At 42.9% G+C, this 23,248-nt stretch overlaps 1 protein-coding gene across 1 annotated transcript; it reads left to right on the top strand.

Annotated features, from left to right (window-relative positions):
- The first annotated feature begins 11,504 nt into the window (after window positions 1–11,504).
- LOC148184774 (uncharacterized) lies at window positions 11,505–21,720 on the top strand. Its single transcript, XM_088068412.1, has 4 exons — window positions 11,505–11,575; window positions 13,154–13,202; window positions 20,331–20,471; window positions 21,250–21,720. The coding sequence occupies exons 1-4, from the start codon at window positions 11,505–11,507 to the stop codon at window positions 21,718–21,720; spliced, it is 732 nt and encodes a 243-aa protein (XP_087924538.1).
- The last annotated feature ends 1,528 nt before the right edge of the window (window positions 21,721–23,248 follow it).

Genomic DNA, 23,248 nt, shown 5'->3' with positions numbered 1-23,248 from the left:
TACTCCAGCCAGAAGCACAAAGTATAATTTATTACTGCAGTAAATCCATGTGGTCCTTTTGTAGCCAAGCACATTGCCACACCTGGGAAGAACCAGCCAGGGCAACTGCAAGGTGCCAGGCATGAACCTTAGGGTACAGTGAGCGGACATTTGTGTGCCAGACAAGGAACATATTTTGGTTGCTGCGTTGGGTTTCACATCATTTGACTGTGTCACGCTGCTGTTATTGGTCTCAGCCTCAGCCACTCTCACTAGAAAGCACCCTGGAGGCACAGGCTGTTCTTGGTGACAAAACCTCTCAGGTTTTTAGAAGTCACCTCTGAACAAGGCAAAGCTGTTACTGGCTCTGTAGACTGTGAAGGAATCTCACTAACAAGCTCCAGTGTGGATATCAGCAATGTACATGTACATTTACATACTTGGTTTGATGATTTCCACATTAGATCTTGCCTGTGTGCTCAGAAAACCTTGGTGAGCAGCCTGAGTGAGGAGAGCTGGCCAAAGTCATCCATCCACAAGTGCTGTGCTCTCTCACAGAGAAAGCTTGGCCTCCTGATTGGGGCATTGGCTCTCCAGCTTGTTATGCTGGAGGTCAGGAAGGAAGAGCCATCTGAGTCTCTTGTGATGACTTTTTGTCACCGACAAAATGTATTTCTTGTTGCTTTTTAGTTTTTCCTGTTGTAGTCATAAACTGTAATTGACTGAGATTGAAAAAGCCCTGAACTTGCTGGGGGATGCTGACTTCTACAAAGGGGAAAAAATTGTCATACCCAAGGGGCACAGTTTGGGTACTCTCCAGGATCCCAGCCAGATCTTAAACACCTCCAGGGATGGAGCACCCACAGCTTCTGTGGGCAACCTGTGCCAGTGCCTCACCACTCTCACAGTAAAGAATTTCTTCCTAATACCTGATATGAATTTCCTCTCTTTCGGTTTCCAGAGAGTCTTTAGCAGGAACGATGAAGAGTGGCACGTCCCGTGTGCCCTCAGCCCCTGCGCTCCTGTCTCCTTGAAGCTGTCAAGCTGAGGCTTGGCTGGTTTGTGTGCTGCTCCACTGCTCTTTGCTGAAGGGTGGCCTCCTCCAATGAGCTATCACTCACTGGTAAATGATAAGGGAAGGCCGCTGAGGCTTCACTAACTGCGTTCATTACAAACGTTGTAATTGTAAAGATTTGCTATAATTCAGTTAGCTGCCCTAAAACCCTTGGCAAGCCACATTATTGAAATGATTATTGTTACAAGACTGTTGTAAATTGGAGTCAATCATCCAGACGTGAAATTGTCTTTTTTATATCTGTGTGGTAGGGAACAGTCTTCCTCCTTTTATTTCTTTAAATTAAAATCTCCTAGTTATTGTACCTTGAGTACCTTATTGGACAATGGGATCTCTTCCCAAAAAATGCAATTAAATCTCATCTCCTCAACAGAGACCCCCTGAGTCCCTCTAGTCTGGCATCTCACAGTTACTCCCAGGAGGTTTTTTTGTGCTGCAGGAAAACAGCTGTCAAAAACTGCACAGGTACAGCTGACTCTCCTTTCCAGCTCAGCTGCACTGGACCAGAGCTGCTCCACCTGTGCCCTGTGGGAATGACTGCAAACTGGACAGCAGAAGACATATGTGGACATTTCCACACACATGCAAAATTAACACATCACGGACAAGTAATTAATAAATATTCCAAACTTCAGCTTTACTGATTTAAAAACCTTTGCTGGTTATAAATTGATGAGCTGCTGTGGCAGCCCTGTGCAAGATGGCCTGTTAATTACGTTCAGAAGAGGATTCCCAGGTTTGAAGCAGTGAAGAAGTACTGGGCCAGCCCCACCTGTAGAACCTCTGAAAATCTTGATTCCTGCCTGGTGTTCAGGCCTGGTGTTTGTTGCAGTCTATGGAAATATGTGATCCTTGCTGTTGCTGCTCCCTCTGTGTCCTTCTATTGCTTGAAATGCCCTGACTGTTGAGCAGGGAATCTTCTGCATATTCAGGACATGTCATCTCTCATGGACAAAGGCAATTAGATGGCTGGAGATTATCCTGACCATTACAAATGGTAATTTGTACTGTACTGTAATTATAAATGGTAAGTACAAGGATGGGAGTTGCTGTGCCTCCTAAAGAGATAACAATTTTAATACTATGTAATATAGCCAATAGTTTGAACTCTTCCTGAGGACTAGGTCAGTAGCTGTGACAGGCTTGGTATGAGTATTCCAAGGAAGGGGCTCTTACTTGACCAGAGGTGCAGATGTGGCAGGTAAAATACAGTCCAGCACAGTTGCTGGCAGTAGGTAATTTGGTATTTATGAATCTTCCCTGAGGAGGATTTCCAGCTCAGCCTAGGAGAAAACCTGTGTCTATGCTCTAGTTGAGCTGTACCCTTCATAGGAGCAGGGGAGTGGGAAGGAAATCTGGCTTTATATCAGTGGCTATTTATTTAGATTGCATGACCAGTTTCCAGTCCAAGCAAGAATAGGTGTCTTTAGTCTTGGATTTGTAACAACAACAACAACAACAACAACAACAACAAAAAATATTAGAATCCTTATGTCTTGTGTGAGCCCCTTGTCAAGTGATAGCACCTGATGCTCCTGTGGAAACTGTGGGAATAGGCACTTCAGTAATTCCTTGCACAGTCCTTAAAATTATTCATCTGATATGTGAAAGTTCTTGTTGTTTTGAAGTGGAAAACACAGATCCCAGCAACTGTGAAGAAAACAGTGGGAAAAGGAGACAAACAGGGATGGTATTCTGCTTGCAGGAGCAGAGGGATGTTCTTGCTGTTTTCCAGCCTCTGTGGAAGAAAAACTGCCTCAGAATCTCCTTTTCTCTCTGCCTTGTGCAGAGAAACCATGAAGGCTGGGGAGGGAGAAGGGAAAACTCCAGTGCTTCTGCTGTGGGCATATGTGGTGTGCCATCCTTGGTAACACTGCAGGATGTCTCCTCTGCTCTTTCCAAGTAGAAGATCTCTAGCAGGACTGGCACAAGGGAAATAGGCTTTTCACAGTTCTCTTTCCTGTGGAGTAAAGGGAAAATGTTTTGGGGGACAGAAAGCACAGATTGCCTACGAAACCTCTTTCCACACACCACCAGATAAAGCGTGAGTGGCTGTGACAGACACCCCAGAGACGGGTTATGGCTATTTTAATTTTTCTTTATTTCCCTTTATTGTCCCTGGCTGACAACATGCAGTGTGCTGTGCTGGGTTAGAAGCACACAACATACCAACCTTAATAGTTTAACTTGGACTCTTCCCTGCTGTCAGGGTCACTCAGAAAATCTTGGGGTGTGACTGTCACAGGTCCTTCATACCACTACAGCTTTCATGAGCATCCCTCTAGCACTGCCTGCCACACCTCTCCTATCTCACACAGAAAAAGAGGTGGCTTGGCTGTGGGAGCAATGAAAGACATTGAAAGGAAATTCACTGGAAAAGAAATTATTTTCTACCTAAATAGAAAAAATTGTCATAACCTCAAGCAGAAAATACCAGATCAGGTCTATGGAAGCTATTCCCACCTAGAACCCAGGAGCTACTTGTTGAATTTTAATAATATGAGCCCACACAATAATAACTGCATTTTTCTTTTTCCCCCAAAATTTATGTATTCAGCTGAAACTAAAGCTATTATTGTATCAGTGATCAAATACCTTATGTCCAACCCACTACCTCCCCTGGGGGGAAAAGGAAATATCAAATGCCTCACAGAAGAATCTGGGGTAAAGTTGAAAATGAAAAGTTGCTGATTTCAAAGAGGGCAGTTAAAATGCTGGTCAAATTGAGAGCTTAATGCATTACTGAGGTGAATATAAAGTTATTCTTTTATTGTGTTGTTGTTTTTTTTTCCTCCTGAATCAAAATATTTCAAAGGCATTTAAATAAAACTGAATTGATATAATTAGTACAAGCCCATGAGAAGTGATTGAATTACTAAGTATGGCCACTGCTACGGCTACATAATGGAAGCCTTCAGTTTTTATTAATTCCATGTTTGAAAATCTGGATTAAACACCCAAACTAATGAGTCAAAACATTGATGTAAGATCCAAAGGACAACAGCATTGTCACTCTGTGTAGCAGGGTACCAATTCAGTGCTTAATTGGTACAAGAGCTGTAATAATATGGCTCATGTTTAATTAATAAGAGTTCTAACTAGTCATGAAACTTTTAAGAGCTCTTAGTGCTGTGAAATTGTTGTAGTGCTGCAAAGCTTTTCCTCTCTGATGGGGCAGTTTCATTGGATACAGGAAGCACGTGTTTATCAGCATATCACAAAAGCAAAAATTGTGTTTGAAGGAGATTTATCATCCATCTCATTAAAAAGACTAGAATTCACCTTGGGTTTTGCTTTCCCCTAAGAGGAACAGGGGAAAACGTGGCAAACCTGGGAAGTTAAAATAAAGTGGTCAAAATACTTGGTGATGTGTTGATTATCTCCCACTGTCCTCCTTCTTGCAAACTCCTGTAAGCACTCACAGACTGTCTTGAGAAAGGGCTCTCTTGGCATTTTATAGATTTTCCAGGCAGAATTTTTCGATATTACTGTGTTCAGTTTAATGTTCCAGGCATATGACAGAATTTATATTCCTTCCCATTTAAAGCAGTTCATCTAAATTTGATCCTAGTCCCGTGCAATAAAAAAAATATAATTAAGGGTGAATGTAAAAATTATTGAACAAATATAATAAAAGGGCAATTAAAGTGTTCAGATATAAAAATGCAAGAAGCTAAGGTAAGCCCTAACCTCTTAAATTATTCTTAAAGCAAATATACTTACTCATGTAGAGTCCATTCTTTTTTTTAGCTTTTGCCCAGACCTGCATGAAATACTGTTAAATCAGGAATACATTCTAGTTATTTTTTCCCTAATACCTACTAAAATTCATGTGAAGGATAACTTGCTATTAACATAGGTTTCTCTTCTTTTTTTTTCTTAGAACTAGCATACTCATGGCACCAGTGCACTCTGTGCAAAGAACATCTTGTTTGACATTTCTTCATGGATTATTTTTTTCCCAGTGAATATATCTAATGCCTTTTTGTAAAGCTCATGTAAGTTTTAGCCACTCTCAGTGTCCCATAAAAAAGTACTCCAAAGCTTAATTCTTTGAACTACCAGCTCTGGTTTCCTGTATGAACATGCTATCTCCAAGTTTCACTTGTTGCCCTCACTGGTGTTAGAGGAGACAGCTGCAATAATTTTCTTTTCCCTTTCTTGTTCTTGCCTATTCACAAAAAATGTTTTCAAAAGAGCTGTCAAATCAAACTGAGTACTCTGCAGGAGATAGCCCTTCGCCATAAGATTAATAGGAATAATGTTCTAGGGGAATTGCCTGATTATCTGTAAGGCTAATCCTATAGCCAGGTATTATATGGGTGTCAGGAGACTTCAGAGGAATGGGAGTTGGGCACCTGGTTCTTGGAAAACAGTTAACTCAAACTGCAAAGACACTGAAAGGAGGAGTGAAGAGAAGGTCTCCATAATGTTAGTAAAGTTTGAAACCATACTGATCGTAAAGTAGTTTAGAAATAAATTTGACAAATTAAAATATCTGTTTTCAATATTTCATGAACTTTAAGGTATCACATCCATTAAGTTGTGAGTATTGAGAGCACCTTTAAATTCGGGGTCCGTTTTTCTTTACACCAGGTTGCCAATGTGAAATGCAGTGTCATTGGCAGGTGTGTTCTAGTGAATCTTCTGAGTGTTGTGGCTGTGATCAAAGGTGGAGTGAGCTGTCAATGGTGATCAGTGAAGATACTGACTCTATTTTTTCAGTGAGCTAAAGTGAGAATTTGTTTTTAATCCTCCATAAAATCAAAACCAGGCAGAATCTAAGCCAGGCAACAAATAAGCAGACACTTCTTCATGTGCGTGAGACACGGCAAATAGGATAAAAGCTATTTGTGGATTCAGTGGTTTTATTGAACACGTACACATTCTCTAACAGCACTTGCTGCTGCTCCTAAGTTAATGCACTTGACTGGATTGGTTCTCTAGCTCGTGGCTTTGCTCTGTGGGAACATTCAAAAGCTTGCTGAGTGGAGCTGAAAATGGACTAGAGGTTTTGAAGCCAAATCAAATATCTCCTAATATCTATAGTCTCTGGTTTTTGAGAGTTTCATTCTACCCCACTGTACAGTTGCTTAATAGTTTAAAGCCCTTTGGGTGGTTTGTGACAGTCAGTGGTTACATCTGGGATTAAAACCTCTACTCTGACTTCATGGTGAGGGCCATGAGGAAGATTGTGCTCAGCTGCAGTGTTTCCTGGGGCCTGTAGATATTCCCTGCTGCCTGACCCCTCAGAGCCAGAGCCATGGGGTCAGTTTTCCCCTGCAATAAGAGGGGCAGGGCTGGTGTGAGGCACTGGCTGGAGGCTGCCAGGGACAGGGAGAGCTGTCCATATCCCAGGCCCTGAAACAGCTCCTGGTGGCCCCACCACTGACCAGTGCTGGTAGTTGCTTTTCTGAGCTGTGCTTCAGTCAACTCTGGGGTCAGGGGTCTTCCTGGATACCTGCTTTGGATAAGAGGAATTTCCCTCCTGTCATTTGTTCAAGAAGGGACCACTGCTGAAGGAAGAGCAGGTCCCTCCTTTTGATTTTTCTCTGTAATGCCCAAGTTAAAGATGTGACACAAATGCTGATTTTGGAGGAAAGCTTTGGCTAAAATGCTGGCCCCACTGATGTCAGTGGCATTGTTCCCACAGACTTTAAAAGTGCCAGAGTCTTGTCCTTTATCCTTCTATTCTGAGCCTCTTCATCCTGGAGAGGATGTTTGCTCAACCAGCAAATGAAATGTATGTATGACCCTAATGGGGGAAAAAACTCCTCAATGTTAGGAAAGATTGCAGTGGTTTGGGAGTGCCTGGAGATATGAGGGATGGGTCTCCTCTCAGGATCAGAGCCAGCTGGCTTCTAGACACAGGCTGTTGGGGTAACTCTGCTGAGAGTGTGATGACAAATGCAGAGAAATAGCAAAGATAAATGTCCCAAAGCTTGGAATATTAGAAAATGCAATAACAAACCCAAATTCTGTCTGCCAGAAATAAAATGGACACAATTAAGGAGGAAATATGCTGGCATCCTATCCCTCTGCTCCCTCTCCTGACTCCCAACCCCCTTTTTATCTTCTTTGATTTTTTTCATCTGGCTTATCTAGTTGAAATTTGAACTGAGTCCAAATTCAAGTCCTTTTCAGGATTTAATGGGATATATTGCATGGTGATCTGTCTGTCTGACATCACTGCAAGATTGTGAAATCACTAAACCATGGTTTCTCCTTGTTGCCACAATGAAAACATGTATTGTAACAGTGCCCCATTACCCTTTTGGTGGTTACAGCACAACTCCCACTTATGGTCTCCATGCCTTGGGAAAGAATTATGCACTGGCTGAATTTTTTAGCAGATATAACAGCAAATCATATTTGGGAGTTTGCGGGAAGGGAAGCATGATAAAAAAACAAACAGGACTAGCAACTAAAAAATGCACTGTGCCTGCAAATTTTAATAAGCTCTTACTAGAGATGGACTTGGATCAAAACCTTGACTTGAATACAGCATGAACTACAGTGGGAGTTGGGAGTCCAGGCCTGTATCAGACATCATGTCAACATATCTCTCTGTAAAAGATTGAACCAAACCCAAAAAGCTCAAGGACCATCTGTTAAGAGGCCAGTCAGACATAGAGACCAAAATAGTGTAAACTGCATGAAAAAAGACTCCTTTGTTATGAAGCATGTACAGACAAAGACAGTCAAGAAAATAAATGTATTGCAGAGGTGTTTTATTGCCTTTTCAGATGATTTCTGTGGAGTGTATTTTATGAGCTTTGGCCACATTTTCACATTACTGGTGAATAAAGCTCTCATTGTTCAAAGGGTGTCTCCTGGTGACTCATGAATTTCTTTAAATGCTACTTAAAAAACCCCTCATGCGAAATTGAGAGTGCTGCTCTGTATGTACCTATGGGCCTACAGAAAAATGAGGCACTTCTGAGCTTGATCAGTTACTGGGCTGGGGAGTCTCAGACAATTTGAGATTGATAGACACAGGAAAGAAGTGAAAATAGAGCATCGTCTCTGCTCCTCATGGAAAATAAATCTTCTTGATTTTTGTGTCACAAGTGCTGATTCTGTATTTCCAACTCAGGACTTCACTCTGGGAGTATGAGTTGAATTTAAAGTGAATGTCAGTTATTTTTTAATGAATGTCTGCCTTCTCCCTCATTGAGTCAATGCCAGTGCATTCATGCCTTTCACAGAGCTAACAGATAGCAGGGAGGTCAAAAGGATGCTTAGCTGGGCAAACAAGTGCTGTCCATGATTTCCCTAATTTTCTAGGTAAATCTGGATGAAGCAAGTCTTTCAAACCAATCTTCTCCAGCAGCTTCACAGTGGTGTGCTCAGGTTCTGTGTGTGCTGTGGGCCTGCAGCCCAGCCAGAACTCTGCTGTTAAGGAAATGTAGCCAGGTGAGTGCCTATAGCCTGTACAGCTGCTGCTGGAGTTATTCTCAGAAAGCTGATCCTAATACAGAATCTCATCAAAGCACTTTATAAACCTTGGCATTAACTGGCATTCTTTTGATATTTCCCATTGCTCAATTGTACCATTGAACCTATGTATTGGTAAAACCATTAAAACAGCCCAAACAGTCTTAGCCCTCTCCAGAGTGTTTGGTCATCTTGGGGTTCAGATTTTGCTGTGTCTAACCAGAGCTGTGCCTAGTGCACCTGTGGCAGAATTGCCTGTAATTAAGCTCTGGGATCTCTCTATTTTTCTTCCTCTATCTTGTTGTTTCATCTTCTAGTATTCTATCAACATTTTAGAAATACAGTACACAATCCTCTGATTAAAACTAGTTGAAGCAAGCAGAGTAGAGATCCATGTCAATATCTACAAAAAGAAGTTGGTAAGAACATGTTCATAAAATGTTTTCAGCTCTTAAGGAATACCCTTACACTCAATATCAACAGCTGAGAAATGTACCCTGCTGGGGGAAGCAAAAAATGGACCACTTTGGGAAAATCTGAATGCATGTGTGTAACTGAGATCTTGAGAATGGGGTTTATAACCATTTTATACATGAGGATACAAGGGGACAAATTACACTAGCTACTATGACAGACTGTCAGTAGGGAGAAGACCTTTTACTCCCATCTCTGGGAGGCTTTGCTGCATTTCCAGTTTGCATTGTACGGGTTTGTTGCTGTAGGGCTGCACTCAGGCAGATGGTTACTGCATGCCTGGAAGCACAAGTGAGGAACTGGAGAGGAGAATTTATCCTATCTCAGATAAAAAAAAAAAAAAAAAAAAGCATCTTCTCTAGCACCAGGGCCTGCAGGAAAACTTGGCACTGAAGAGATTTTCCCTTTTCTTCAAAACACTGAAATATTAAGAGGAAAAAGTGAGGGTGGGAAATTTCATTATAATCTCTCTTTGCCTCAGAGATAGGGAGTCAGGAGACATGTCTAAGTGGTTCCCCTGGGAGAGGGATAAGGTAGTGTGTGCACTGACCATAAAGGCCTAAATAGCTGATTAAAATGTGGATCAGAAATTCAGGATGAACAGATTTTCAGAGGTGGTGAGAACTCATAAGAGCCTTTGAAGCCATTGTGAGACTGCAGTACCTTTGGAATTTCAGAATTATAAAACTGAGCCATGCCTTATTATACAGAACAAAAAATATGCAAAAATGCCCACTTCATAACCTCAAATATTGAGCAATTTTAAATCCAACTTACCAAAAAAAGATTAAAATGGACACAGTGCACAGTAACTTAACTTACAATATTTAGTGAACATATTGATATTTTTGTTCTAAACACTGCAACTCTAATAAGGACACCAAACTGTGAGCAATTTATATCCAAATCAATGCATTGACTGGACAGCAAATCTCCAAATTACTTAACAACTCAAAGTTAGTGTATTTTTCCATGTACCCTTTCATATTATTAGCAGCAAACAGAGTCCTAGTTACTCATGAGAATGCAGCAACTAACCAGTCAACAGCTAAATATTCCTATAGAACTGCCTATGCTCTATTACAATATGTCTGATGGGTAATCCTGCAAAGCTTTTTGAGTTTAAAAGGGCAACCTGTTACTAGTTTCCAGAATTCCCTTTTTAAGGTGTGAAAATTGAGTGTTCTCTTAAAATTTAACTTTTCCCCTGTTGTGTACACTAGAGGTGGCTGAAATGCAGCCTTAACCATTTTATTTCAAAGAAATCACAGGAAGCATCAGGTGGCAGTGACCTTCCATGACTGAAGATATGAGCTCCATTTTTCATTAATATAACTCTTGTCCCCAAATGCTGGAAAGGAAACAACAGCCTTCAAATCGTTCTACAGAGAGTACAGGGGATTACACAGCTGTAACTGGGGAAAATCAAAACAAACTAACTCTTTATGCAACTAAAATCCTGCTGCAGTTCAGCCACAGATTTCATCGTTCTGCCTAATGGGATTAAGGCACACAACAAGGGACTCCATTCTCCAGTATTGCTGCTGTATTCCTTTAAGCGCTGCCCAATTTCAGAGCCACGGAGATTCATGAAAGAGTACAAATTCCAAATGACAAATATTTTCCATTTTTGATGATTGACTCTGAAGAAGCTTGACTTGGACACTTTTGCTAATGAGGTGAAGTCATCTACTCTGGAAGTCAGTGCTCTGGGAAGCTTGCAGATGAATTCCATACTTGGCAGAATTCCCCTTTTAAGTTCCCTAGGACAAGTTTGTGGCTTTTTTTTCACTCTCCTTACTTTAGGGTTCTGTGTTACTTCATTCAAACCCAAAAGCAATTCTGCTTTTTACTTATTAGCCAAGGAAATACTGGTGCTCTGCTTCAGAAAGGGATGATGTTCGTGTGCAGCAAGGCCAGCAGCTCCCTGGAAGCAGAGGACCACAGGGGTCTCCTCAGGGGGCCATAGGCAGCCAGAGCCCATCTCATCACCTCCCTCAAGGGAGCACAGGAGGGCATGAGATCACAGGTTCAACCAAGTTTCCAGATCACCACGCACAGCCATGGTGATAGGGCAGGGTTGAGGTCAAACCAGGAGGTCAATCCACAGGTCAGATCCAGTGAATGTCAGGCAGGTCCACAAAGACAGAGGAGGACCAAGATCAGCATGGAAAGAGTTCTTGGGGCAGGGCTAGTAGGCAAAGATGTATTCAAGGCTACATATTAGAGCTCTCATGAACTATAGATTCTAAAATCATACAAGGAAAAGTTAATGTTGTATTTCTTCCACATTGGTGTATTCAGCTTTCACCATGGCATTGCTTGAGAGTCCTGGGTTAAGCTTTGCTGTGCTAGTCACAACAATAGCATGAGCCAAAGAGATGCTCTTGCCCCAGAGACCTCAAATAGGGGCCAGTGTTTATATCTACAGTTTTATGGGGCAGGTACAAGGGTTGCAGTGCTCTGGCTTCCCTGAGACACTCAGAAGTGCATGAGAGCGCCAGAGACAGAAAATTGCACTATCTAATTTAGGTGGGACATGTACAATCTCTTCAATGAAGAGATTGAGTCTATTAGATTCATCTGTAGTTTTGCTCCAGCCACTCAATTGTAAGGGGGTTAAGCTGGAGACAAACACTGATTCAATTTTATGACCAGACCAGAAAACACAAATAAATCTGCTGCTCCTGTGTGCTAAGTGTCCTGTGTGCCCAAGGGCAGGATGCTTTAATTGTGTGTAATAGCTCCAGGTTTGAACTTATGTATGTGCACATCAAACACTCCTTTTAAACCATGAACAAGTGCTATTGAAATAATTATTGTATTAGCATTATCATCTTCCTATATGGAAATGTGGAGCATATGGCAAGCTCAACAGATGCCTATAGCCACTATCCAGATAACATTTTAAAAACAATAAAAAAAAGAAAAAAGGAAAAGCCATTGTATTTTTGGCATATTGGCTGAGAACACTCAGGAGGCTGACTGGAGACTGCTGTCATATTTGTCATCCTGCTGATTGCCTAATGTAAAACACAGAAGGCCACTGAAGTGTGAGAAAAGCAAGACATTGTAGAGGACCAAAGCCTGAGCACTGAGAGTAGGAAATTACAAGCAGTGACCTACAGTAAATATGCAAGAAAAGTGCAGAAGCCCAGCTTCTTGCTGCCAGGGGACAGGCTGTTGACTGGGAACAAAGCTTCAGATTTCTCTGAGTGATTAGAAATTTGAAGGGCTGTGGATGCCATGTCCTAAAAGTCCTGGAGGAAGAATATGGGCACTGTGGCTGCCAGCTGATTCATGGGGAGCAGCTGCAAAGAAAATGCCTCTTCCTGCCCTCCCAGATGGATGAAAACTGTCATGAAAGGGTGCCTACAAGGGAGGGTTGGACTTCAGCCTTCAAGCAGATTTGTGTAAGTCCCCAGATGGGAAAAACAACACTCCTCAAACTTCCTGAATATCCTGTTCAAAGGAAAGGCCACTTGTCCTCCCAGTGAGAGTTTTTCAGGTTAATGTCGGGCACAGGGAAGAAAGACTGCTCTGCTAGACCAGGAGCTGGTGCCTGCATCTGCTGGTTTCAAATGTCTGTGAGAAAGTTTCCTCCTGTTCCAAAGGTGGGGAGAGGGCTGGGAAAAGGAGCTGCAAGGAGGAGCTGAAGATGTGGAATCCCATGTGAATGAATGTCCTTGAAAAAGCAGAGCAGATCCTTGAGCTGGATGCATATTTATTTATTTGTGTGGACTTTCTAGAATAAGGACATTCTTAATTAGTTTTGGTGTTCCCTAAAATCACTTAGAAGTGCTTTCTGACAAATGGAGGAACTACAGGGAAATACCTTTCTTGCTATGGAAACACCAGTTATTTACATCAGTTTAATGAGTTCTGCTTCTGCAAGTATTGTTTTTGCAGCAATAAGATAATTTTCTTGGTTATTTTTTGAATAGGGAATGCTCCTGGTGCATAACATGGTGCTTCAGAAATTGCCCTCCCTTTCCAGGATTTCTGGGTAGTCTGCTGTCTATTCAGTGGCAACAGACAGGTAGCTGGGACAGAGATGGGACAGGTGGCTTCAGTTTTGAGATGTGACTGGATTTTGTGCATTCAATTCAATTTTGGTTGCAAACAAAATTAAGAAATGTTATGAAGGGGGTCTTAATTTCTCTTTCTCAGGAGGTCCATGTGAGTAAGAGGAAGGAGTATATGTGTCTGTGTGAGAGAGAACATAGTAACTGTTATGGTAAGTGACGGGTGAAAGAGATTTATTCATTGTTAATTTCCCTTTCCTCTGTTTCATTGCCCATATAGCGTGCAGTTTAAAAATATACACGAGCTAATTAGGATACATTTTCTGGAAGGGAGTCACAGCTGCATGATGTGAAATTTCTGCAATCAGTGAAAAAGGGGCTTGTTTAGACAGTTCAGACATCCAACTTAAACTACACTACCATGAGAGGCTGAACTTGTGATATTCCTTTCTTCATAGTTAAGTATTTCTCCAATATCTTGTAATGCTGCCTGTAATACTAGTCATTAGGCTGCTCTTAAAGTGTGGTTTGTGTACACAAAAGCTTGACCATTTTTTCTGACAGTAGCTGTTGTTTGAATAAAATGTGTTTTTACACATCCTCTGCAAAATTTTTTTCTTGTCCTTAATATTTTCTCCCAGGGATATTGCCAGAGTAATTTCTAGATCTCCTTTAGGCTTCCATAGATTTTCACACCCTTAGATGAGGAATGATTTGTTTTCCACTGCCTCAAATCTCTCATTATTTTTGGAGCATGTTCCTCTCCTATGTTACAATACTTAAATGATTTGAAGAATATTTTAAAGGAGTTCTCTAGTTTTTTATCTCTATGTTATTCATTATCAGCAATTTATCACCGTATGGTACCTTCTTCCCACTTCTAGATGTGTATAAACCACAAATAACTACTATTATTTTACAATGAATTCATATTACAGTGACAAATGGAATCATAGAATTATTTATGGCATGTACTCATTATTGTATTATATATAATGTTAGTGTGTGCAATAATATATAGAATGTACATTATGCAGCTGACTGTGTTCTGTGCAGCACATGAGACTTGTAATCTAACAAAACCAGAAAAACAGCTTCAATTAACTGTATGAAAATGATTCTTTCAACCCAGTTTTTCCTTTTTGATGGTTGCATTTGTGAAATTGAGATCCTGGAAAACCACGAAGAAGTCTTCATCATGAAAGGTGACCTTTTTCAAGATACCACATCCTGTGTGGTTAAATGGCTTATGCATTTATTAGCACCTTTAGATTCAGAGCCTGCCCACTTGGTGCTAGCAGAGGAATATTTTGCCTTTCTCTGATGTCAGTGTGTGCTGCGATAACACATTCCAGAAAATTCCAGAAAACCCGTGAAGAAAATGTATCATAGGCTTAAGATTCATGAACCTTAAACAGTTTGGAAAGCCTTTAGATAAAGTTTGAGAAGGGCAGGCTTGCACCTTACAAATATTGACTACTTAAAGGACAAGGCTCAGCAAATAAGACTTGATAGAGTCAATTGAACACTTCTTATTATGTGTAGATTAAGTGCTGCTTCCCATTTTAAAGGGTTTTATTTTGCACCTACTCTCTTCTTCAAGAAGGTTCCTGAGATCCTCTGGGAATGGAGAGGAATTTCATTTCAGCAGGGATATGATAATTTTTAGGCTGTCACAACAAGCCATACTCTGGTGGGACAGAGTTTAGGAACAAAGGATACAATAAACCTCTACAAATGGATCAGAAGCTGGCCTGGAAATCTGAAGGGCAACATTGAATTTCTTTACTTGAATTCCCAAGTTTACAGGAAGTAATTGTAGTCTGAAGATGGAGATTTCACCAGGGCTGGTGCAAATCTAAGCTCTGAAACAGATATGTTTGAAGAATTGTGTGAGTTCTTAAAGCTATTTAAGAAACAGAAGGTGGCTCTTAATATCCATATTTAAGGATTAATCATCTGCAGCTGGTGTGAAACATTCACAAGTGAGAATAAAAGCAAGCCTTCAGGCCTTCTGGTGAGGAGATAATCAGGTGGTTATGACACTGCAGTGACAGCCCTGAGGTTTCCTGCTCTTTAGGGCCTTTGTAGATGGCACAGCCATACCAGCAGGACAGTCCTGTGCATGTTGTGTAGGGGGTTATGCCTTTTCCAGGATATTATGTGCTACTGATCTTTCCCAGACAGTTTTCACTGAGATGGTTTCCAAGACAGTAGCTTCTTTTTTTGCCTAACAAGAGAAGTCAGAAGACAATTGGTGCTGAGTAAATAGCACAACACAACTTAGCTGACTGTCAAAAAAGCCCCCAACAAGAACAAAGCAGCAAACAAAACTCAGTAGACAGTGATTCCACAAAATATAAATACAGGCAGGAAAATATGAGCTAATACCACTGTGATCACAAGAAGGCACAGGAGAACAACATCTATAAAGATTCTCAGTCCTGTCCTAGTCACTAGATCTACCCTGATTTATACCGAGTGACTGGCCCATGATATATAACTGTAGTCATTACTGCTAGTTTTGTGAGTGAAGATGAATTCCAGTTCAAGGTGACCAGGAAAGACTTGTACATGTCAGTAAAAAAATAAAAACAAAATAATAAATTTGGTAGAAATCAATGTAATTTTAGAAATAACAGAACTATTCTGCAGATATAGATATCTCCTTCAGCTTTTTCCAGTGCCTTTTTACTGTGATAAAATCAGCTCTGGGAATTCTGCTTTAGTTCATCTTGGCTTTTTGAAGAACATTTAGTTATTTTACACTCTGCATCAGAAGTGCATAATGTACATGAACACTTGCATCCTTCTTGGGGTTATTATATGATGTGTGTGTGTGTGTGTGTGTAGAGGATATAAATATATTTTAGCTTGGATGGGAGTACAGTTTTTTGGGTATAAAACTGGGTGGATGACTGGGCCAAAGAGTGGTGGTTCAGGAAGTGAAATCCAGTTGGTGCCCAGTCACCAGTGGGGTTCCCCAGGACTCAGCAGCTCAGTACTGGGGCCAGCTCTGTTTAATATCTTTATGAGCAATCTGGAAAAGGGGATCAAGTGCGTCCTCCATCAGTTTCCAGATCACACCAAGCTGGGCGGACTGTTGATCTTCTCAGGGCAGGAAGGTTCTGCAGGGGGAGCTGGACAGGCTGGATTGATGGGCTGAGGCTGATGAACATGAGTCAGACATGCCAGATGGCCAAGAAGGCCAATGGCACCTGGCCTGTATCAGGAACACTGTGGCCATCAGGGCCAGGGCAGTGACTGTCCCCCTGTACTGGGCACTGGTGAGGCCACACCTCAAATCTTGTGTCCAGTTCTGGGCCCCTCACTACAACAAAGACATTGATGGGCTGTAGCGTGTCCAGAGAAGGGCAATGGAACTGGGAAAGGGTCTGGAACACAAGCCTGGTAGGAGTAGCTGAGGAAGCTGGGGATGTTTAGCCTGGAGAAAAGGAGGCTCAGGGGTGACCTTATTGCTCTCCACAGCCACCCGAAAGGAGTTTGTAGCCAGGTGGGGGTCACTTTCTTCTCCCAAGTAACAAGTGACAGGACAAGAGAAAATGGCCTGGAGTTGTTCCAGGGGAGGATTATATTGGGTTTTATGAGACCTTTTTTTACCAAAAAGGCTGTTAAAAACATTGGGACAGTCTGTCCAGGGAAGAGGTGGAGCCAGCTTCCCTGGAGCTATTTAAAATATGTGTAGATGTGGAGCTTAGGGACACAGCTAGTGGTGGACTTGGCAGTGCTGGGATAATGGCTGGACTTGGAAATCTTAAAGTTCATTTCCATCTTTAATTATTCTGTAATTCTATGATTTTTACTTGTGAAATTGCAACATATTCTTCACCAGAAAAGTTGACTGCTATGCCCCCAAATCTGCTGTTCTTTGTAAATGCAGGTAGGTCCCTGTAACTAAGAAAGGCTCAGACTTGAGCTCTCAGATTCATCAGATTCTCTGATGCCCAATAAAGGCTGAGTTCATTCTGTCTCCCCTCTTGGCCCAACTGTTTTTGAAAGCTTTTGGCAACTTTGTGTCAGTGAGATCTATCCAGTTCTGTGGCGGTGACTATGAAACAAGAGATCTAAGAGAAACTGGGGACAGAGGGAGCAAACACAGAGGCAGCAAGCATGATTGTACAAGCTTAAAAATGAGGCTGAAAATAATTTGATGCTTCAATAGTGTATGACTTCTCAACATCCCAGAGCCATGTTCTACACTGTGCTAAGATCCTAGAGAAAGACAAGAATGAGATCCAACAGGAGTTATAAAACCTCTCTGGAGTACAAATGAGATAAGGCAAAAATTATCTCATGCCTGGAGAGAGTCTCTCTTCCTCCCCCTTCACAACTTGTTTTTGTTTTGCAGCAGTTTTGAGAAAAACGAGTCTTTAACAAATCAAGTTATTTGAAAGAACAGCTAATATTGCAGGAACATAGTACATACAGGGCAGCAGGCTCTAAAATTCAAGCTAATAAATTGCCAAGTAGTAAAAGTAGAGTTTTGTTGAAAAATCCCAGTCATCTGATATGTAGGTGTGTAGAATATGATAGTTTGTTGGCTTTCCCTGCTCACAAACCATGTGTTTTAAGTAGAAAAAAAAAATTAAAAAAAAGAATTATTTATTCCTGGATGACTTTTGACAGTTGATCTGACAGAGTACTCTGATGACTTTGTACCAACCACATTTTGGTGAGAAAATACACTACATATATTGGGGAAATACAATTTTCTATATTACTTGCACATGGTAAAAAAACCCTGCAGAAATCTCACACTTCAATTGTGCTTAGTGTCAGGGCAGGAGAGTAGCCCACAGTGGACTTGCTAGGTTTGTTTTATGAAACATTCCCATTCCTCTTCTCATTTGGTTTCCATGGTTCCAAAGGAATACTCTCTTAGTGCTTCAATGGGAAACACTTTGGCCTTGCTCAAGTGAACTAATGTCCGGTTGCTGCAGTTATAAACTTTAAATGAAGCTTTTGCACCTTGGTTAGAGATCTAATATCTAGCATGGGTTGGATCGTGGCTGTTGGATTGACAAAAAGTAATTAAACTGTTTTAATAGGCATCCTGCAATTCCATTTTGGTAGTTTCAAAATGGATATCCTTTTTCAGCATAATGCACTATAGAATCGTAAATATTTTGGTTTGACCCTGGAGATAAGGGTGAGAATTATAGGTCAAAAGTGTAAGTTCTGGGACTGATCTGCTGCTGATCTTCTTCCTAGATAATGGTGTGACTGCCATTGGACACTGTCCAGCTCTTTATTTTCATAGCATTATAGAATGGTTTGGGTTGGAAGGGACTTTTCTTTCCAGAATTTAGCAGCCACATAGCATATCTGTAAATACTGATGCTTGTGGCTTCGTTTGCCAGATACAAATTGTAGTGGGAGTGTCATTACAGGAAGAATGCTTAGCTCTGAAGTGACAGAGCTGTGTCAAAATTGCTGCACAGGCTGCCTGCAGATCCTGGAAGGCATTGTGACACCCACTATATTTGTTTCTTTTGCCATGTTCTACTTAAATATATAAAAGACCAGCTGGGAATGACTCTTGCAGTTCCTGAAGCAGGACTCTGTAATGGTAGGGTTAGAAATGCCTATTGTTATGTAGCCTGTCCAGGAATTGGTCCCTCTTCTCTCTTAGTTCACTTCAGGTTTTCAGTTTCCCATGGAATTCAATAGGCTGACTTTCATAGCATTTTTAAGGTCTAAACTTAAAATTACCTTTGTTATTACAATAGTTCACTGACTTGGTGTGGCTGCTATGGCTTTATGCAAAGGGCAGGGTGATCTCATTGATATCTCCTTTAAAGTGATCAGCAGCCCTTGATCTGTTCTATACTTACAATATGAGTATTTAGGAACAGCTGAAAAGAGACACAAAAGTATAAGCACGCAGAACAAACTGATGGAGCAGTCCCACCACTATGTCCTTCAATACAACCGAGCAGCCTGAAGATAATTCAAGCCTTTACAGAGTGTCTCCTGCCTTAAATAATGTGATTGCAAGGGGTTTCCATGTACTTCCCAAGACCTGCTGGCCTCACTATTCCTGATATAAGCCAGGATGACACTGGCTTTTGGACACCTGGGCACATACTGGCTCTTGTTCAGCTCCTGTCACCCACCACCTCCGGGTCCTTTTCCACCAGGAACCTTTCCAGCCACTCTGCCCAAGCCTGGTGCTTTGCCTAAAGTTGCTGTGACCCAAGTGTAAGACCTGGCACTTGGTCTTATTGAACTAACATGTTTGGCCTCAGCCCATCAATCCAGCCTGCCCAGATCCCCGTGGAGAATCTTCCTGCAACAGACCAACATTCCTGCCAGCTTGGTGTCATCTGCAAACTGACAGGTCTATCCCTGACTCCCTTTTCCAGATTGCTGATACAGATTTCAAACAAACAGGCCCCAGTAGTGAGACCTGGGGAACCTCACCCATGACTGGCTGCCAGCTGGATTTAACTCCATTCCCCATCACTCTGGGCCCAGCCTCACAGCCAGTTCTGTACCCAGAGTGCCACTCTCTCCAGGAGGATGCTGTGGGAAATAGCATCAAAGGATTTACTAAACTCCTGGGAAACACAAGCCACAGCCTTTCCCCCATGTACTAAGTGGGTCATCTTGTCATGGGAGGAAGTCATGTCTGTCAAACAGGCCTTACATTAAGTACCTCAGCCTCTTCCTCTCCTTTGTCACTGTGCTACCCTCAGCAATCTAGTAAAGGCTGGAGACTGTCCTGAGCCCTCCTTTCATTGCTAATGTATTTATGGAAATGTTTTTTACAGTCTTTTACAGCACTGGGTAAATTAACTTCCAGTCAGGCTTTGGCTTTTCTGATTTTCTCCTTGCATAACCCCTTGAAAGCTGCGTAGGCCTCCTGCCCCTTCTTCCAAAGGTCCTAAGCAGTGTGGTTTCACGATAGCTCCATGAGAGTTCCATGAGAGTTCCATGAGAGTTCCATCCAAGGGCACAGCTGGCTGTTGGGGTGTGGCCATGGAGCCCTGGTGTCTGTGACATCAGAGGGGACACGTCTCCAGGTGCTGTGGCTGCGGTGTCAGCGCTGCAGTGCGGCTCGAGGCAGCGGCCAGTGCGGCTGGCAGGGCCAAGGCTGGGCTGAGCGAGGGCCAGGCCAGGAGCACCAGCACCTGGGGAGCTCCCAGGGCTGGGGAGAGCGTGGAGAGGGTGCAGAGAAGACCTCCGGCGAGGCAGGTGCCACCACTGGGGCGAGTGCCCTGTCCCCGGGCCCTGCATTTCCTGCCCCTGCTGCCCCAGCCACCCTCTCCCTGCTACCCAACCCCACTGAGCCCCTTCTCTCCCTCCTCCTCCCCCAGACCATGGCTGGAAAGATCACCAAAATCCTGCTGGTGCTGGCTGTCCTCCATTATGCACTGAGGGCAGGTGCCCAAGCAGCGCAGACCACGGCAGAGGTCCTGACACAGCAAGAGGAACAGCAGGGCCAGATGAGTTGGCTGGTGAGAAAGATTGTAAATCACTCAAGTGACTGGGCAGCTGGGAATAACTCCTGCTCAGTCTGTGAACAGCAGGACAGTCATCCTCTAGCGTGGGCTGAGTTTAACAGTGCCTGCATCCTGCTGGGGTGCCTCTGCCCAGCTGCTGTTTCCTGCCTGCTCCTCATCTCTCTTTTCCAGTTCAGGGTACATGGAGAACAACTGGCCTTACTCTAAAGACCGAGGCAAAGAAGGCATTAAACACCTCAGTCTCTTCCTTATCCTATCTTATTATATTTCACTTCCATCCAGTAAAGGATGGAGATTCTCCTTAGTCCTCCTTTTTGTTGCCAATACTCTTATAAAAAACATTTTTTATTCTCTTATATGGCAATTTATATATAACTAGATTCTGTTCTAGTTGGGCTTTGGCCCTTCTGATTTTCTCCCTGCACGACGCCATGACAGCTGTGCAGCCCTCCCAAAAGGCTGACCCTTCTTCCAAAGGTCATAAACTCTGGTTCCTTCTGAATTCCATCTGGTATTCCATTCTGGAATTCCATCTGGCTGCAGTGTGGCTTGAAGCAGCAGTGAGTGGGGCAGGCTGGGGGAAGGATGAGGGATAGACAAGAATCACCAGAACTCAGGGGAACTTCTAAGGTTGGGGAAAGGGTGCAGGGGCTGCGGGGAGTGTCTTGGGCAGGGCAGGTTCCACTCTTGGGGCAAGTGACCTCAGGGCTGTGGGGATGGCTGCCCCATCACCCAGCCCTGCTGAGCTGCTTTCTCCCTCCTCTTCCTCCAGGCCAGAGCTGGAAAGATCACCAAAATCCTGGTGCTGCTGGGCATTCTGAAATACACACTGAGGGTAGATGTTCCAACAGTGAGGGTGACAGAAGAGGTCCTGAAGCAACATGAGAAGGAGCGCATCATGGAGATGACCCAGCTGCTGGCAATGGAACAGAGGATACAAAAGCAGCGTGGATTCAGCCCAGGAAGAATGCTCCTCTTGGCTTGCCAGGAGTGGCAGTTCTGGGTTGGTGCTGAAATCCTCCTCGTGCTTTTTGGGGTCTACTGGCTGCCCAGGCAGAGCAGCTCAGATTGTGATGACGACAGCCAGTGGGAAACCACCAGTGCCCAGGAGCAGACAGAGGACAAGGAGGAGGAGGAGAGCTGTGAGGATAATCCTGACTCTCATGACATGACAGAGAAGCCCCCAGATAAGGTAAGGACCTCTGGCACATTTCCCAAGCCCTTCCGAAGAGCAACTTTCTGAGGGCTGCATGCAGCCATGAGAGCTGGCAGTGCCTACAAATACCTGAATGCCTGCAAGGACATGATTGACCCCCTGCTGCCCCCTGCCCCTGAGACCACTCATTGTACATTTTTTCCACTAGAGCCACTGTGGAGGTCCTTCTGGTGAAACACGCCCGTGGCCGTGGGGAGCAGTGACAGGAAAATGTGCTGTGCTACCTCCCCTCCTGGCTGAGGAGGTGAGCAAGAGTTCAGATTCCTGTTTCCTGTGCAACCCCTGGAAATAGTCCCAGTTGTGGACTTCCCCCTTCCAGGAAGTGTGGAACCCTTTGTAAATATATTTGTAAAATTTTTCATTTGTTTTAATAAATCCTGTTTGAGCAAGAGGGTGTTGGGGGACGGTGCTCCTTGTCTGCTGAACTACAAAGTGGGTCACTTATCATAGGGGAGATAGGTTGGTCAGGCAGGACCTGTCTTCCACAAGCCCATCCTGGCTGGGCCTGATGCCCTGGCTGTCCTGTGTGTGCCACATGATGGCTCTCAAGCTGCTCCATGAGTTTACTTGGCACCACATTGAGGCTGACAGGGCTGTATTTCTTCTCACTGTCCAGTTTTGGGTACCAGAGACTCTTGAATCTCCTCCCCCTCCTTGGTCCAGCTCTGCACTCTGTGCACCAGTGTCTACAGAGGTGCAGGGGGTTGCTCTGCACTATGTGCTGTGACAGGTGGTTTTCATTTCCTACCTCTCACATGGCTCTTTAAGTAAGATATTTTGTTTTCTGAATATTGACAGAAAAGCTGGATTGCAAACCCAGCACCCAATTTATACTTCAGCTGGAGGGATGGGTATAGACCTTTATTTCAAAATAGGCAGTAGTGTTTTGGGGAAGAAGATCATTTGGGCCATCAAAGCTTGAACCTGTAAAGCCTTAAAATTTTTCAGGCACTTGTTTAGTGTTCAAGTGTAATTACTGCCAACACCTTTGTAACTACTTCCCTTGAAAAATTGTGTCCAGCCACTTTGCAGAACCTCTTTTTACACATCCAGTGCTGACTTTGAATATTTGTTTTGCACTACAAGCACTTTCTTAAACAGGCATTCTGTCTAAATTCAATGTTTGATGTAAGGACAGGGGATGTATTGCATCAATCTGTTACTCTTTTATTCCCAGGGCATCTTTACCTGTTGCAATCTCTTTATTTACTAAGCCAGAGGCCACATTAGGCAAATCTTCCTCAATTCATGAACCCAACAGTAAGTGTGGTTTCCACCCTACCAATCCTTTCCCAATGAGTAGAAGTGGGGAGATAAACACCACTTAGCTAATATGCTTTGTGATCTTGTCAATCCTTGTGACAAGATAACTAACACTGCTATTCTGCACATCTACATTACATATCACATATTAAATAAAGCTAAAACAACTTGAAAAATCTAATTTGAATGTCCCAGCATCAGAAAATACAGCATGAAGACTGAATATTATCCTTTCAACAGTAGACTGGATTTTACTTGGCATCCCTATTCAAAATATGTGAAGTAACATCCA

This window comes from Pseudopodoces humilis, chromosome 2 (genome assembly GCF_049639895.1).
Source record: "Pseudopodoces humilis isolate 2021_Gansu_Grassland_sample_001 chromosome 2, ASM4963989v1, whole genome shotgun sequence".
Classification (NCBI taxonomy): Eukaryota; Metazoa; Chordata; class Aves; order Passeriformes; family Paridae; genus Pseudopodoces; species Pseudopodoces humilis.
Note: the sequence above shows the minus strand (reverse complement) of the source record. Positions and strands in the feature narration are given on the sequence as shown.

Excerpts from the sequence above, each read along its gene's own strand:
- LOC148184774 (XM_088068412.1), top strand. The coding sequence starts at position 11,505 with ATGTACAATCTCTTCAATGAAGAGATTGAGTCTATTAGATTCATCTGT. Across the intron at positions 11,576-13,153 it reads TTTGCTCCAGCCACTCAATT|AGGAAGGAGTATATGTGTCT; the intron begins GTAAGGGGGTTA and ends CATGTGAGTAAG. Across the intron at positions 20,472-21,249 it reads AGGGCCAGATGAGTTGGCTG|GCCAGAGCTGGAAAGATCAC; the intron begins GTGAGAAAGATT and ends CTCTTCCTCCAG.